We start from the raw sequence: 12495 nt of genomic DNA on the forward strand, positions 1-12495 counted from the left end.
TATTTCGAAAAAAAGCAAAGGGAACTAAAATAAAGATGAACAGAAAACATCTGCACAGCTTTTGGGGAAGCAGCTGGAAATTTGCAGAGAAATCAAGATAAAGAAGATGCAGAGTGCGTATGTCGTCTCAGTCTGCGTGCGCTCAAACTTAACAGGGGATGATCACTTGCCAGTTGCTGCCCAAACAGAGGATGCACTTCTCACTCTTGATAGCTCATGCAGGAACAATGAAACAAGTTGAACAGATCCCCAGGGTTTGATTTGTTTAGCACAGGAAGAAGGCTGTCTTTGACTATGCATGTCCCAGAAAGTAGCCATCAACCATCACCAAAATTGAAGCACTCTGCATATGTTTAGGCCTGCTATGCTTGAATGATCACTCATTGATCCTTGGAACAGACTGAATCTTCATTTCTTCTTAATTTTTTTAGATGTATGTATTTTGCATCTTGCTGCTGTTATTAGGAGTGTCTATTAGTACGGAGTAAGTTGCATCGACAAAGAATTTGCCATTCCAGTAGGAAATTTGTTTCCTGCAATTTCTTTTCTTTTCTTTTTTTTTGTTTTCTTTTCTCAGATAACTGGATCATAATGTTCTTTAGTTGCGGACGATCGGAACAAAACGCTGAAAGACATACAATTACCTAGATTATATCGTACTATATAAATATATTCTTCCGTGTAACAGAGCATTGTCTTACATGAGACGGTAATAAATTTCTGAAGTGCGAGGTACATCCACGGCCTATTAATATAATTTCTGATAACTTGAAACTATCATGTATATGTATGTATGTATGTATATGTGTTAAACTATATGTATGGAAGCATGCATGTTCTTGAGAGGCAGGCATGCATGCAACTGCTAGTAAGTTTGATCTTGTGTACTTATATATGAACTAAATATATGATTCTGACTGAACCATTCCTGTCCGGCCTCCATTCAGATTCAAGTTGCTCATCATCAAGGCGACAAGGCTGCTGCATATATGGAAAAAGAGAAGACAACATCAGACATCTACTACTTCCACGATGAGCAACATCATGTGAACCATGAACTGAAAAAGCAAAGCTGTTAAATCTTGACGAAGAACTAGCAGATTATTCCTTGCCTGAATTCGGCTTCTCCCAGACGTCAGGAATGCGGCCGACGGGTGGCGGGCTTTGCTGCTGCCCAGCTGCATCCATCCATGGCAGCATCATCATGCAATGCAACGGGGGTCAGTTACGTAATGCTCGTCCATGGAAGAATCGATGGAGGAGGAAGGGAGGAAGACGACTCACTGAAGCATATGTAGAGGACCTGTGGCGGCAGGACGACGCCGCAGGCGATGGGCAGGTACATCATGCGGACGGGGTCCACGGGCTTGGGCAGCATCTTGTTCACGTCGCCGAGGATGACGGGGCACAGGCACCGGAGCGTGTGGTCGTCGCCCTCCGCCGCGCCGGAGCTGGAGCTGTTGAGGAACGCGCCGAGCCCCGCGCAGCACTCGCTCTGCGGCGTCGGCGTCTCCGACTCGCTCCCCGTCAGGAACGTCCCGCACGTCATCAGCCCCGCCAGCGGGGTCACGCAGTCGGTCGGCGACGACGGCGTGGAGCCGCCAGAGCCAGAGCCAGAGCCGCCGCCGCCGCCGCCCACGCTGCCACCCAGGCCGGGGAAGCCCGGCAGCTGCGGCACCACGGGCCTGACGCAGGGCGCTGGCGACACTGGCGCCGACGACGACGGCACGCTGGGCACGGGTGACGGCACCACAGGGGAGGAGCTGCTGGGCACCGGCGGCGACGGTCTGGCTCTCGGATACCCCGGGAACACCGGGTTACGTGGCCTGCTGCCCGGGCGGCCGGGGAACCGGAGCGCGTCGGCGTCCGGCGCGTTGCTCGCCGCCACTGATGGCTGCATTGACGTGAGCACGGCGGCGGCGACCAGCACGGTGGCAATGCACTTCGCCATGGATGATCCTCCTGCTGCCTTCTTGCTACTGATGATGATGGCTTGCATTGGATGGATTGCTGTGACAGATCGATCAGATCAACCACAGGATGAAATGCAGCTAGATGGCTAGAGAGGTCTGTGCTTGCCCATCGGATGATTCACTGCCTCGTCTTTATAGTTCAACTCGTGTGTCATTTCTTATACGGTTAGCACGAAGAACGTGAGACATTGTTCTACTGCTACTGTCGATAAAGAAGTGTTCATGTTGCAGAAAGCAGGCATTTTTCTGAAAAAATTATGGAAGAAGGTCAGGTGTACCACCACCTCGCACAATCTGTGTTTGCAGTCTGGGATCTGTTGGAAGTAGGTGAAATGCAGAAGGCTATGTCTGTCAGGACAACAGTAGTTCCAAATGGCAGAGCAATGGCCAACAAATCCGGCCCTACTACATCATTATATCATTATAATAACTCACAGATTACATGCTAGAGTTCCCTACAGCGCACATCGAGATCGAATACTGAATTTGTATACTGTTCTAATCTATACTATTTCTCCCCTCTCGTATGCTAAATAAACTCTTCTGTAATGGTTGATACTATATACTGAAGGTTTGTCCATCAATTAAACCTGAAATTCCTTCAGAATGTGTAAACTAACTATTGGTGACAACCTAACTTCTGGCCATGTCTGTTCAAACATTCTGGAAGCGCATCTCCAAGGACACTCGCAGCAGCCCTGTGTTCAGTCAAAACTCAGAACCCTCAACTCTGACTTTGCAGTGAGTACAAGAACATGAAAGATGAAGGGGCACCATTTTTTTGGTTCCTACATATATTTACCTGCTTAGGAATAGGACGCGGCAGAAGCAGCCTGAAGCCTGGCAAGATTAGTCTGGAGGCGGCCCAAATGAAATGCAATGACAAGCCACACAAAGCAGAGCTGGCATTTGAAAAGAAATACAGCAAACTGTTAATTGCTACCTCCCAGAACTCATAATAAACAAAAAAAACATGCTGGGCACAGACAACCTTTATCAATACTTTCAGGTTATCTAGTTCAGCACTAGCTTGTTTCACATGTATAAAGATACTTTGTGCAAGTGATAACAAGGATAGAAGGGAGGCACTGTGAGTGCAAATCCCCTCCTCACTCAGAATGGCACTAGGGCTAGGATTATAATGTCGATAAAATTTCCTCGGATGTATGGGGCATTACATTTGCCATTCCGAGTGATGCAAGACCCGTGGACCACCCTGAGCCACTATTTGAATATAAAACAACACATACCACACTAGAAACAAAGTAATCAACTGACCACAATACAATTCATACCGGCAGTGCAAACAGGGTGACCTTGGATGTCTTCTTCTCAAGGCTACTGAACAACCACCTGTAAATTCCAGCGGCTGTTGCATCACCAAGCCTCTGGACAATCACATCAATACAGACCTACATAAAAAGTCAAATGTATTTTCTTCTAAATTATGGCAAGATGGGTAAAAAGCAAGAACAATGTTGCATGGTTTACCAATATGAGAAAAACTGTGGTTAAATGATCTGATGCTCAAAAAGTCAAAAGGTAGGCAGGCAATCGCAAAAACCGACTCTTTCCAGTTAAAAGGTCTAATGTATCTGAAAACAGACTTTTGAGTTTATTACTGTTATTTAGTAACTTCCATTTTTTTAGACAATTAGCTTTCTATCTTAAGAGAGCTGTAGATGTCATGAAGCTGCAATGCTGAATGATTACTTCACACCAAGCTATGATTTCATTACCATTTTTTTTACAATATTATGGAATAATTATCTTGTGTGTGAAAGAAGTTATGACAATAGGAAAGATGGGCTAATCACAGTGCCTGGTCATTTTGCAAGTACCAACTCATCACCCTTTTGTTTCCTATAATCAAGGTCTTAGAAGGTTCCAAGAAACATCTTTTTACCTTTGCTTTGTATTTTTCATCCTGTGAGACAACAGTGAACAATAACTCCCTTCCAGGTCTTGTCAAAACATAAGTAGTTACCTGCAAAGAGTCAAGGTTAGTTATATTCTTGAATATAGCTGAATTTAGAAATGACAGGATGGAGTAGGAAGAATAATGGATAGAGGTACACAACAGGCTCCTATTATTAAACTACATTTGTTATTTTCTTGTGACCAAAACTGGCATAAATAGATGAAAAATTTGGTTGCAGCAAGAATGCTACTGCCTCAACTTGTGAGATGCACAAGCTCTTTTGTATCATGTCTATATAATACTACCAACTAAATTAAAAAAACAAGATTTGAAACCTCTCAGAATATGCATATTCACCACTAGATGATAATGACTACTCTGCTTTCCTTAATGTAGTTTGATCTTGCTGCATGGTTAGCATGTTGGCATCTACCTGTCAAAAAAATAGCTATTAAATTGGTACCTTTCTAATTGTTTCAGTGACAGCCACGGCAACCCAAGTTGGCCATACAGCAAGGGCAACCAAATTTGAGGCAGCAATAAAGGGAGATGCACAGATAGCAACTGTGATACCAGCTACTGTAAGAATATGACCCTGAAATATTTGTCAAAAACATACCAATAATTAGTTAAATAAAAAAAGAATGTCTGCAAAAGGACTAGGCTTCATCAGTTTCACTTTTGGTTTGATTTATCATAAGGTACTGGGGCTACTGGAATAGAGTGAACTGAAAATAATCAATAGATGCAAAATACCGTCAAAGTGAGCTGTCCCGCAAGAATAAAAACTGCTATAAAGCTGTTTATCAGAGCAAATGTTCTCCTTCTGGCCGTTGGGCTTGATATTGTAGTAGCAACTATCGTCACTTTCTGAAAATCATGGAGAAAAGGTAATTGGCTCATTTGTATTATGATTATGACATGCAATAAAGAAACAAGCTCAATGATGCATGGCAATACACATATACAGAATAACCATACCTGAAAGTAAAATACAGATGAGACAACTGCACTTAACCAAAGAAACAGAGATATGTATATAAGGTAGGGTGATCGCAAGATCAGCCAGAAACCTTCAAACATTATGAAAAATTCAGATTTGGATTTTTGAGATTGGGTAGCTGATCTAGGTGAAGTGACCAGTGAAGACATTTCATCATCAGCCACGGTATTAGGAGATTGTCCTGCCCTGCAGTTAGCAATAGATTGGAATGTCTTAGATGCAACCCACGAATATGGGAAGCAGCAAAAGATAAAATAAAATCATCAGTGAAGCCTATATAGTTATTGCAAAAGCTGACTTTTCTAATAGAGGTCTGTAATACAGATTTTCGAATAGATTGTCACAAAGATATAGTTGATCATGAATAGAAGGAAAATGTTTGCAGCTCAAAGTTTTATAATGGAAATCGACCCAGAAATGTTTTCTATAAAACATACAGATTTCTGAGGTCAAACTTATCAGGGAGATGAATGGATAACATGTAATTTTAGTGTCCAAAAGGATTTCATACCCTGTTTGACATAATTCAGTCGAAGCATAATTTCCATCATCAATACAAATTCCTTTTGATGACAGAGCAGCAAGTTCCATCAAGAGTGAAGAAAATAGAAGCAGAACTGAAGAACAATTGGGAGATGTGAAGTCGCATTCCATGAAACATTAGAAACTAACTCATTAATTTACTCGAGAGAATGATACATACATGGTCCTAGCCATGCCATACTTGCAGCAAACAATGAACCAAAAAGTTGCCCTAGCGTAGCACCAGCCCCAATAAAACCAAATAATCTTGAACCTGACTGAACTAAAAGAGAAATAAGAAACTGAAGAACACGAAAAGGGTTGAACAGGCAAAGTAATAAGAACTACATTATTATTGGCGCAATAGTAAATGGTACCTCACTGTCCATGACATCAATTACCCTTGCCCAAGTTGACGATATTGTAATGAGATTTAGCAAAGCAACCTTCAGATGAAGCGAGTTATTCAAATCAATTATCATCTTGAGTATTGAAAATATGAAGAGCATCACGTCATTATTAGGAAAGGACATACCCAAAGGAACAAACTTATTCTCACAACTATGTAGAACCAGCTCTGATTTCTCCATCCTGCAGGTTTATCTGAACCTCCTTCACTTGACTTGAACATTGGACAAGAGAACAAAGGACAACAGCTTTTTTGTGTCAGGAATTGTTGCTCAAGATTCCAATAAAAGAAAATTTGACACACATAGGAAGTGGTGAAATGAAAGAAATTACTCCTGGACAGTTTTTCAGAGATTGAAAGGAAATGGGGTAATATTGATGGATATGGACAGCAAACTTTCATCAGCATCTATTACCTGAGAGGTACCAGATCCGGACTGCCCTGGTGTAGAGGTATACCAAAGCACAAAAAATGCAAGAAGAGATATGCTGAAAAACCTGTGTATCATCACCAAAGCCTGAAAAAGATATATACATGATAACATTAACTTGTATTCTTATTTCTTGTAAAAGAAATAATTGTCATGTAAGACATTGTTTAGTTCAACCCAAAAACCAAAAACTTTTCAAGATTACCAATCACATCGGATCTTGCGGCATATGCATGAAGCATTAAATATAGTCAAAAACAAAAACTAATTACATAGTTTGCCTGTAAATCGCGGGATGAATCTTTTGAGCCTAGTTAATCCATGATTGGACAATAATTGCCAAATAAAAACGAAAATACTACAGTACCCCAAAACCAAAAAATTTTAGGAACTAAACAAGGCCTAATTTCTAATATGTAAATAGTTCTACAAGACTATCTGCATTCTGAAAATGGGAAGTTCACTAAAAATGAAAAAACCAGCTAAATCAATACTAAAGGTGGAAAATCTTTTAAGGGAAACTGGCCATGATCATTCAACTAACTTCACTATTTTTATACTTAAACAGCAAGTGCAGCAAATAAGTCAGTGTTCCAGTGTCACCTTTAACAGCAATGCACAAAAGCACACAAATAATGAAAGAATCCTACAGAAAAAGGAGGGCCAGGTGCTGTAAGGAGTCCACCTACATCTTGCAACATATAACAAAGACAAAGATTGCATCTTTAGAACCTAAAACAATAAAAAAAATTCCTAATTTGTGTACATGAAACAGGATACCACGAATCAATCGTGGGGGAAATGATTGAACCGGACCAGGATGGTGGAGCCAGCCATCAATTGCATTGTGCTCATCTCTATTGTACCAATGGGGCCATTGCTTGATTTCTATAGGATTAACAAACGCATTATATAGGGACCAGCTGACCAGTACAGACCCACATTATCAATTCATCACCGGGGTAATCTCTATATATGATTCATGCACCAAAAGCGGGCTAATGGATATGGCCACGTCGCCCGCGAACCCGCTAGCCATTGGATCCCCATAACATCCATTATCAACCGTCGGATCGGACCTTTAACATGTCAAGCCAAACCCGAGCAGTGGATCGGGCCTCCCGCCTATTAAAAACATACCAGGGCAGTGGATCGGGCCTTTGGGCTCCCCGCCCATTAAAGCATAGTAGTGGATCGGGCGTCTGCCCGTGCCCTGCCCGTTACACATAGATTTGGATGTACTGGAATCATCCAGAAGCTGATGTCATCCCCTCCGCATTGCCGAGCCCTCCGGCCACCGTACCTCGGCCAAGTTGGAGAAACAATCTCAACCTGCATTCACCCCACACCGGCCACTGGACGAAGCTCGCTGGTGGATGAGGAAGTCGGCACCTCTTCCGCCACGGCACAGCCTCCGCCTCTGCTTGTTCGAGGCCAAGCCCAAGCACTGCCGCAGATAAGAGACCATCTGCCCTGCAGCTTACTGCTGCTGCCATGGTGCTGCTGCTCTGCTATTGCCATGAAAACACGGAGAGTTGAGGGGGAGGAGGGAGCAATGGCCTGCTGGTTGTGCTTGTTGCTTGCTAATTTGGACGAAGAGGAAGCATCTACGAGCGACCTGCTCTATGGAGAAGCGAAATGGATCTGCTATTGCTCCCCTTTCTATGGATGAGAAGGGAGGGGGGAAATGGCATCCTGTTTGGGAAAGGGGAAGATGCTACTAGCTGCTGCGGTGGTAGTGCTGTCTGTTATGTGCAGCAGTGCAGTGTCTGCTGCGGATGGAGTTTGGCTCAGCCTTTTACGTGCTACTGTGATGACCTGATGGAACATGGGCTCCAGCACCAATTCTCCTCTATTTTACTAGTAACTTAAAGTAGTTTTCAAAATTGAATTTGTTTTGTTGCAAACTAGGTCAATCAATGTGATTGAGCCGAAATGGCTGAAGTTTCTTTTACCAAGCATCATATAATTCAAAGGGTTTAACCGCGTTTACATGGCCCAGCCGGAAGTGATTAAAAAAACAAAAATGAAGGTAGGAGATGGGGAGAGAAAAGCTTCAATAAGCATGTAGCACAATTTGAAGGTAAATTATGACTTATGCTCCTTAATTGGGCTCTAAAGTATTCATATTGAAGCTTTGTCATATGTAAATTAGTATCCAATAAATATATTCACCAAATGTAATTTTCAATATTCATATTCATACAATTGCGAAGAGTGTATTAATATGCCAATAAAACTTTATCAGGTTTGGTCAGCCATGAAGAGAGGACAAGCAAGACCAATAATAATACTGTTGTTCCACTCTATCCAAGTCCATTTGACCAAAAAATTTCTAACCCTAGGATGGCAGTAGAAAAACATACTGTTCCACCTTCCTTTACTTAATTAATATGAATAGTTTTATCATGCCCTTGCATTCACTAAGTCCAGAGTATATGATAGTCCCATATTTATATTGTATCATTGATCCAAGTAAAAAAAATAATGTTTTGACATGATTTTTATTTGTACATAAAACAAGGACCATCTATAATACTGCATGTTCACTGGCCATATGCGGCAACGCCGCAATCTTTTCTAGTTAATTTTATGATTCCCCAAACTAATGGATGCACACGCAAGTGTGGGAAGGAAGGTGGCACGGACAGACGAACCTTAGGTTTGGGTATGGAGGGGAGGGAGAAGGCGAGGGAGGCGATGGGGGCAGCGACGACGGTGAGGAGGAGGGAGCCGGCGAAGAGGCCCGGGAGGGTGTCGAGCCCCAGGGAGATGGCGCCCTCGTCCCGCAGCGGCAGCACCACGAAGTAGGCGCTCAGGATCTGCGTCTCTCCCACACAAAGAATTCAGACGGCGTATAGTAACCTTGCAGCCTTCATCAACGGCGAGAGATGGATCGAAGGTTGGCTTACGAAGAAGAAGGTGGCGGCCGCGCTCATCAACGGGGGGATCTCGTGGGGGCGGACTGCCACGAGAGAAGCCACCGCCGCCTCGGCGCGCTCCCGGATGAGCCGGCGAGGCGTCGCCATTCCCTTGCTCCTCTCCGGACGGCTTGGGTTGACTCTACTCTTCCGCATCCGCAGTCCGTAGGACTCCTGCATCGGCCGGCTATGTGCTTGGGGAGTCTGGAAGATCCAATTGTTTATGCCCAAAAAAATGAGCAAAAATTTCAATCTCATCAAAAGTGGAACTGCATGATTAGTACATCATTTTCGTAGCAATGCTTTCGTTGATCGAAGCACCACTGAATGAAATGAATCGTGCTGTTTTGATGGAAGTTTCTGCTGTTTCTAAAATCTCTCGAAGTACTCTGAAATTTCTCGTTCGCACTCTGAAATCTTAACCTTTGATGCAAACAAAATACTCGGAGAATACTGCAGCATCTGCAGTTTACATGCCAACAGTGCTGAAATTTTCTGGATATAAATTGATTGACTGCATCCGTAGCTCAAGGCAATGTGTTTATGATACAAATATTTCCCCCCTTCATTCCTCTGGATGTCCATAAAAATTTACTTTAAGACGATGTGATTATTATGATACAAGACGAAAAGAATGCAGGGCACAAGACACGTCCTTCATCATGCATTTATATATGACAATAATATATATATGTACAACACGGCACTTGGATGGACACACTATTTCCAACCACTGCTAAACGCTTCGCGTGTTCTCCAATCTTCAATTCAAGCGTCACTCAGCAACGCTCCCTGCAAGACTGAGCTGAAGGTCTTCTTCTGGCTGGCTGGACACGCCTGGACGAGCGCGCAGACATCATTCTTCTCGAGGAACTTCTCACCGTTCACCAGGATGAGGGGAATGTATTGCAGGACCAGTCTCTTGCACTGCCAGCAAGAAAACAAGATTAGCGCATGCCATCACAAACCAACTGAGCAAGCAGAAAATGATTCCTAATATAAGTTGTTCATGTACACCTCTGTTTTTGTTTTTGTTTTTTGTTTTTAAACTTAGCATTACTGCAAGACATTCGGATTGTTTATTCTGACAGGGAAGTGAAAAAATCCTACATATACTGAGTTGTGGGGTCAAAAGTCTTCACATCAATGAGCCAAATAACTTACCTGCTGGACGTGACCTTCAATCTTATTGCACTCCTTGATAAGAATCTCAATTATCTCAATCTGCAGACAACAATCAAGTGGAAAATGTCAGACACAGAATGGCAACTCATGGTAGGGAATACGTAAATGGCACGAAGCTATTACCTCCGCATCTGGATCTTTCAGTTTGGACATAATTTCATCAAGCAGATGGTGGCAAAACACACATGTGCTGTTACTTCTCACACCAGAGAAAAGAGCTGTGTTCCTGCACAGGCCATACTGTTTGCAGAACGCTTCTGGTTCGATCTCTGTAATCTTGGCAAAAAGGAGTGTTGCATAAGAGTCCATCAATTCAACACACTGCAGAGATAGGGAAGTTGTCAGAGAAAATTCCAATAAACCTACAATAGTATTTCATTTTAGGGAGCACCTTCCCAGCATGGTGTGTAGTATGGAAATCAAACGTGTATGCATTTAATATCTTGCAACCACGGCAGTATTTTAATTTTCAATACACACACATCTAGTTGTAAGAATAAACAAAATATGTTCAGAGATGATCACCTTCTCTTCAAAGGAGAATGACTTAGAGCAAGCGTCATGAAGGAATTCCATGACCTTATCTTGTGTCTGTTTCTCACTGAGATAATTGACAGCTTCGCTCATGAAGTTCTCACAGGCTAAGCATATTTGGCCGCTACTCTTGAGATGGACAGGAGTCTTCATTGAAGAAATTTGTTCCTTCAAGGTTGAGCCATGATCTGGGAGTTCAACTGCGCAAGATGAAGAAAAAGTGAGAAAGCAATAACTTGGGCATCCAATCTGGAGGCAAAAGATGCAGCGCTACTAATAAGGGGTGTTTGATAGGTTGACTTGGATGGATGCCATGATGTGCCTATGTTATGTTATGTTATGTAGTATATATATGCTACCCTAGCAACTGGCATAGGAGGATCAGAAAATAAAACATGCTCAATTTCAACTTATTTAGTAACCATGTTAAGTACCCTAAATATCTAGACATCCAACTGCTGCACCTTTGCGGTAAAGGAGATGTACAACTGTACATAAGCAAACCATGACATGATGATATTTTCTATCTATCTATGAAATAACAGTAATAAAGAGTGCGGCCAACGGTGATTATAGTTTTGCAGCATACTAAGTGAGTATAAGTCAACGGTGCTGATATGGAGTCCCCGAGTGAGAGCATAACATATAAGGATGCCAAAGTCTGTTACCAGCATCGTTGGCCTGCGCAGCAGGTAGTACAAGACGCCTGGCCTCTGCAGCAGGTCCGCAGGCAGCGACGAGCAGCAGCAAGAGGAGCGTGAGACATAAAGGCGCTTTGGAACCCATCTGAAATTGTGTGATGAATTCGCGATGGTTTCCTTGTCAACCTGCCATGGGAAGAAAATACATCACATACGGTACAGCGCTTCAAAAAATCCAGTAAATTTCGGTTAGCCAGGAACCGAAGGGCAGCCCCCCGCTTCCAGATCCAGCAGAACAAGGGAAACCAACCCCGGCGAGAGATCGAGTGGGAAGCCGATCGGCGAGGGCGATCGGGCGGGGGAACGGAGAGGCAAAATCAACCAAACAACAGATCGACCAATGGGGAAGAACCCCAAAAATCGTCGGCGAGATAGCAGATTACGGACTGGGTGGGGAAAAAAAAGCAGCGATTTGATGAAGAGGAAAGGTCGCCTCACCTGAAGGTCGAAACGAAATCAACCAATCGAATCGATTCGAGGAGCAGCGATCCCGGACGAGGGCGGAACAAGACAAGAACTTGGGGTTGTTAATATGGGCGGCGGGCGAGCGGCGGCGCCGCGGTGGGGGAGGTGGCGATTTCCTGTCCCTGTCGGCTCCGGTTGGTTGTTGCGGTTGCGTACGGGATTCCAGTTCCGTTCCGTTGAGGTCGTTTGGCAAGCCAAGAAACAGAGGGTACAGGCCCGGTCCGGCCCAATATGTCCAGCCCACCGGACAACCCAATATCTTCTTCTCCAGCTAAACTATCTCGCCGTTCCAAGAAAATAAAAAAATAAAATAAAATCTGTAGGTCCCTTTCAAACTCTGTAATATTTTGATATTTTCTGTCCTTGCGCCTGTTTAGATTGGAGATGAAAAAATTTTGGATGTCACATCGGATATGTCGGAAGGGGTGTTT

At 43.4% G+C, this 12495-nt stretch overlaps 3 protein-coding genes across 3 annotated transcripts; all 3 read right to left on the reverse strand.

Annotated features, from left to right (window-relative positions):
- On the reverse strand, positions 546-2154 carry LOC8074869 (translation initiation factor IF-2). The gene is made up of 2 exons (XM_002442741.2): positions 1285-2154; positions 546-1178 (listed from the first exon to the last, which is right to left on the reverse strand). Exons 1-2 carry the CDS (start codon positions 1997-1999, stop codon positions 1102-1104), a joined length of 792 nt encoding a protein of 263 aa, XP_002442786.2. The 5' UTR covers positions 2000-2154; the 3' UTR covers positions 546-1101.
- On the reverse strand, positions 2307-9501 carry LOC8066947. The gene is made up of 14 exons (XM_002442742.2): positions 9171-9501; positions 8916-9080; positions 6244-6345; positions 5955-6041; positions 5797-5865; positions 5601-5697; positions 5409-5514; positions 4876-5083; positions 4651-4764; positions 4358-4489; positions 3880-3960; positions 3269-3385; positions 2776-2875; positions 2307-2671 (listed from the first exon to the last, which is right to left on the reverse strand). The coding sequence occupies exons 1-13, from the start codon at positions 9435-9437 to the stop codon at positions 2780-2782; spliced, it is 1641 nt and encodes a 546-aa protein (XP_002442787.2). The 5' UTR covers positions 9438-9501; the 3' UTR covers positions 2307-2671; positions 2776-2779.
- On the reverse strand, positions 9663-12295 carry LOC8066948 (proactivator polypeptide-like 1). Its single transcript, XM_002442743.2, has 6 exons — positions 12038-12295; positions 11567-11725; positions 10890-11098; positions 10488-10685; positions 10344-10403; positions 9663-10106 (listed from the first exon to the last, which is right to left on the reverse strand). Exons 2-6 carry the CDS (start codon positions 11682-11684, stop codon positions 9948-9950), a joined length of 744 nt encoding a protein of 247 aa, XP_002442788.1. The 5' UTR covers positions 11685-11725; positions 12038-12295; the 3' UTR covers positions 9663-9947.

This window comes from Sorghum bicolor, chromosome 8 (assembly GCF_000003195.3).
Source record: "Sorghum bicolor cultivar BTx623 chromosome 8, Sorghum_bicolor_NCBIv3, whole genome shotgun sequence".
NCBI lineage: Eukaryota > Viridiplantae > Streptophyta > Magnoliopsida > Poales > Poaceae > Sorghum > Sorghum bicolor.

Coding starts and splice junctions, on each gene's coding strand:
- LOC8066947 (XM_002442742.2), bottom strand. CDS start 9,437: ATGAGATTGAAATTTTTGCTCATTTTTTTGGGCATAAACAATTGGATC. Junction 6,042..6,243: donor CCGGATCTGGTACCTCTCAG/GTAATAGATGCT, acceptor CCAATGTTCAAG/TCAAGTGAAGGAGGTTCAGA. Junction 4,490..4,650: donor CGGGACAGCTCACTTTGACG/GTATTTTGCATC, acceptor CAAATATTTCAG/GGTCATATTCTTACAGTAGC.
- LOC8066948 (XM_002442743.2), bottom strand. CDS start 11,684: ATGGGTTCCAAAGCGCCTTTATGTCTCACGCTCCTCTTGCTGCTGCTC. Junction 11,099..11,566: donor TGCGCAGGCCAACGATGCTG/GTAACAGACTTT, acceptor CATCTTGCGCAG/TTGAACTCCCAGATCATGGC. Junction 10,404..10,487: donor TGAAAGATCCAGATGCGGAG/GTAATAGCTTCG, acceptor TGTTGTCTGCAG/ATTGAGATAATTGAGATTCT.
- LOC8074869 (XM_002442741.2), bottom strand. CDS start 1,999: ATGCAAGCCATCATCATCAGTAGCAAGAAGGCAGCAGGAGGATCATCC. Junction 1,179..1,284: donor GGTCCTCTACATATGCTTCA/GTGAGTCGTCTT, acceptor GGATGGATGCAG/CTGGGCAGCAGCAAAGCCCG.